The sequence below is a fragment of the Austrofundulus limnaeus genome, unplaced genomic scaffold, assembly GCF_001266775.1.
Source record: "Austrofundulus limnaeus strain Quisiro unplaced genomic scaffold, Austrofundulus_limnaeus-1.0 Scaffold79, whole genome shotgun sequence".
NCBI classification, from domain to species: domain Eukaryota; kingdom Metazoa; phylum Chordata; class Actinopteri; order Cyprinodontiformes; family Rivulidae; genus Austrofundulus; species Austrofundulus limnaeus.
Genome location: NW_013952481.1, coordinates 212,731 through 215,984, shown reverse-complemented (window position 1 = coordinate 215,984; position 3,254 = coordinate 212,731). Strand labels below are relative to the sequence as shown.

The 3,254-nt window shown below is 43.4% G+C and overlaps 1 protein-coding gene across 1 annotated transcript in view; it reads right to left on the bottom strand.

The window, feature by feature from the left end:
* The window catches only part of LOC106519553 (mediator of RNA polymerase II transcription subunit 19a), a 3,155-nt gene extending 1,911 nt beyond the window's left edge, over window positions 1-1,244 (bottom strand). The window contains exons 1-3 of the mRNA XM_014011272.1: window positions 1,136-1,244; window positions 907-1,004; window positions 453-686 (exon numbers count right to left, since the gene is read on the bottom strand). Of these exons, the coding sequence (XP_013866726.1) occupies window positions 453-686; window positions 907-1,004; window positions 1,136-1,157 (354 nt within the window). The 5' untranslated portion in view covers window positions 1,158-1,244. The remainder of the gene's footprint in view (window positions 1-452; window positions 687-906; window positions 1,005-1,135) is intronic.
* Between the last annotated feature and the right edge of the window lie 2,010 nt (window positions 1,245-3,254).

The following is a 3,254-nucleotide window of genomic DNA, read 5'->3' as shown; positions in this document are numbered from 1 at the left end:
CTAAACCTTGGTCCTAAACCTAACCCCACACCTGTAACATGCATTTGGACCCGTGGGGACCTGACAATGGTCCCTACGATTCACTTCGGTCCCCACATGGCTGCTTTTCTTTGTAAAAAATACCCTGTGTTGTAGGAAAAACCTGTCCCCCCCCCCACACACACACACACACACACACACAGGTGGGTGTGTCTCGTCATAAACAAACTGGCACAGCAGGTAAGACCTGTGATGAACACTCTGTTCACACCAACAGATAGAAGGATCAGTTGAAAAGCTTTGAACACAGGTGTGACAGGTAAACAGGTACCTGTTCAGCAACATTCCTGTTTAAATGTCAGAGCAGAAAGTGTGGAAACTCAAACTGAAGCACAAACCAATGGAAACAGTTGATTTTACAGCTAAATTGCCAAAAAAATAAAACTAAAAAAAGAACAGAACAAATAATATACCTCATCACTGCTAGAGGAAGAGCCTCCATGTTTTTTGTGTCCCTCCTTCTTTTCCTTCTTTTCTTTCTTTTTCTTCTTGTCACCGTGGCCGTCTTTGTCCTTCGACTTGTCTTTGTCCTTCGACTTGTCTTTGTCCTTCGACTTGTCTTTGTCCTTGGACTTGTCTTTGTCATGAGACTTGTCTTTGTCATGAGACTTGTCTTTGCTGTCAGACTTCTTGTCTTTGTCGTCACTCTAAAAATGTTAAAGAAAAGTTAAAATGATGTAGCCAGAATATCACTTGCCAGTTTCTTTTAACAAGCTTTTTAAATTAAAAACCAGGTGCACGTTGCCAAAAAAAACCTTTCAGATGAGAGATAACTGTTAGTATCTGCACAGACAAGTCTAACAAAGTACATGCTCAGAACTGTCATCCCAGATCTTGCTGCGGTCGTTTCCCCTCACACCTCCTCACCTTCTTGTCCTTTGCTTTATCCTTGTTTTTGCTCCAAGGGAGGTTGAACTCATCCTTTTGGGCGTCCTCCTTCTTCACCTCCTCATCTTTACCTACAGCTGCAAAAATAAACCACAATAAATGAGAAGGGATTAAAGAAAATCTTAATGAAAGCTCTAAAGAGAAGATGCCGTTTATATTGGATTACACATATGATGATGTCTCTTTAGAGCTTTAGATTAAAACTTACCTGACGAAAGATCAAAATCCATTCTGCTGGTGTTCGTAAAGCCCCACAGCCTCCGTCGACTTGTTTCCTTCTGAAWGTTTCAGGAAATGTGTTTGAACCGCACCTAAAGCAGGAGGCAGAGCTGAGCCACGCCCACAAACACTTTCACCAGAGTGAGTCACTCCTTTCAGCTGGGAGCTACAGGCTGATTTCAGCACTTAGGCATGCACCTTCCAGAGGTGGGCGATACTGGGAATTTTGGTATTGATCTGATACCAAGTAAATACAGGGCCAGTATCGCCGATATCGATACTGATACTTTTTAAGCTTAATAATTGGAAAAGATCCAAAAGATCCAGGATAGAATTTCGCCAAACATTGTACGTGACAACAAAATACTTTATTAAAACAATCAACATTTTTGCTTGCCAACAGTAGAGCAGTAACAMAACAGTTTCCTTTAACTGTGGTGGCTGTGTTGTGGGGTGGCTGTGGTGTAGTGGTAGAACAGCCGGCTTTGGGACACGCAAGTCACAGGTTTGACTCCCCACCATGACCACATGCCATTTGTGTCCTTGGGCAAGACACTTCACCCCAATGCCTCTGACGTGTGTCCCATCAGTGTATGAATGTGGTTGGCACTGATTAGTCTCCACAGGTGATTATTTGTACACATTAGATTTGGAGAGACCTAATAGAGTGCTGTGTGAATGGGTAAATGAGGACACAGATTGTAGTGTAAAGCACGTTGAGTGTCCTGGATGGATAGAAAAGCGCTATATACAGTAAGTTACAGTCCATTTTACCATTTTTTTAACATTAGGAAAATAATTTTTTTATACAAAAATGAAATAAAAATTCTTCCCTCACCACTAGACATCTTTCCTAGTTCTTTCTTTGTTACTTTTATTGTTGCAAATTGTTCTTAGGAAAAACAAAAAATAAGGAATTTTCTTCCTTTCAATACAATTCTGTTTTATGTAAAAAAAAAAAACAGACCAAAAAATATCACTCAACACAACTTAAAATGTCCTGAGGTAGGGGGCTCAGTGAGAACGCTGAGTGGGTGGGCCAGCCTACCTGCTTAGCTTAGCTGTTTGGCTAGCACTGCTGAGCCACGTGACGGTGCAACAACAAAAGAGTGTGTGTGGGGGGTGCTGCTCCGTGCTGACTGTGACACAGTGCAGCACTACAGACAGAGAGTAGACTTTGAAAAATCCAGGTGTGCAGCAGTCAGTGTGTGCGGGAAAGACCAAAGCTTGAGTATCGATCTTTTTACACGAGTATTGATCAATATCAATACCAGCGTTGGTATCGATATTATCGATATTTGTATCGATCCGCCCATCTCCTTCAACATGGTAATACACTATATTTCCAAAAGTATTTGCTCATCTGTCTTGACATACCTCCCATACTGTATGAGTTTAAGTGTAAGCCCAATCCTAATCCATAGGGATCAATATGACTTTGGTTCATTCGTTGCAGCTAGAATCAACTCTTCTGGGAAGGCTGTCCACAAGGTTGAGGAGTGTGTTTATGGGGATTTTTGATCATATATTGCAAATACGTTTGGTCCACATTGCCGGTAGTAAGTCGGACTCATTTCCGGTGAGAGTTGGACTCTGCCAAGGTTGCCCTTTGTCACCGATTCTGTTCATTACTTTTATGGACAGAATTTCTAGGCGCAGCCAAGGTGTTGAGGGGATCCTTTTTGGTGACCTTAGGATCACATCTCAGCTTTTTGCGGATGATGTGGTCCTACTGGCTTCATCAGATCGTGATCTAAAGCTCTCGCTAGAGCGGTTTGCAGTCGAGTGTGAAGTGGCTGGGATGAGGATCAGTGCCTCCAAATCCGAGACCATGGTCTTGAGCTGGAAACCGGTAGCATGCCGCCTCTGGGTCGGGGAGGAGGTCCTGCCCCAAGTGGAGGAGTTTAAGTATCTCGGGGTCTTGTTCACAAATGAGGGAAGAATGGAGCGAGAGATCAACAGGCGGATTGGTGATGCATCTGTAGTGATGCGGCGCTGTACCGGTCTGTCGTGGTGAAGCGGGAGCTGAGCCAGAAGGCAAAGGTCTCGGTTTACCAGTCGGTCTACATTCCTACCTTCATCTATGGTCACGAACTTTGGGTAGTGAC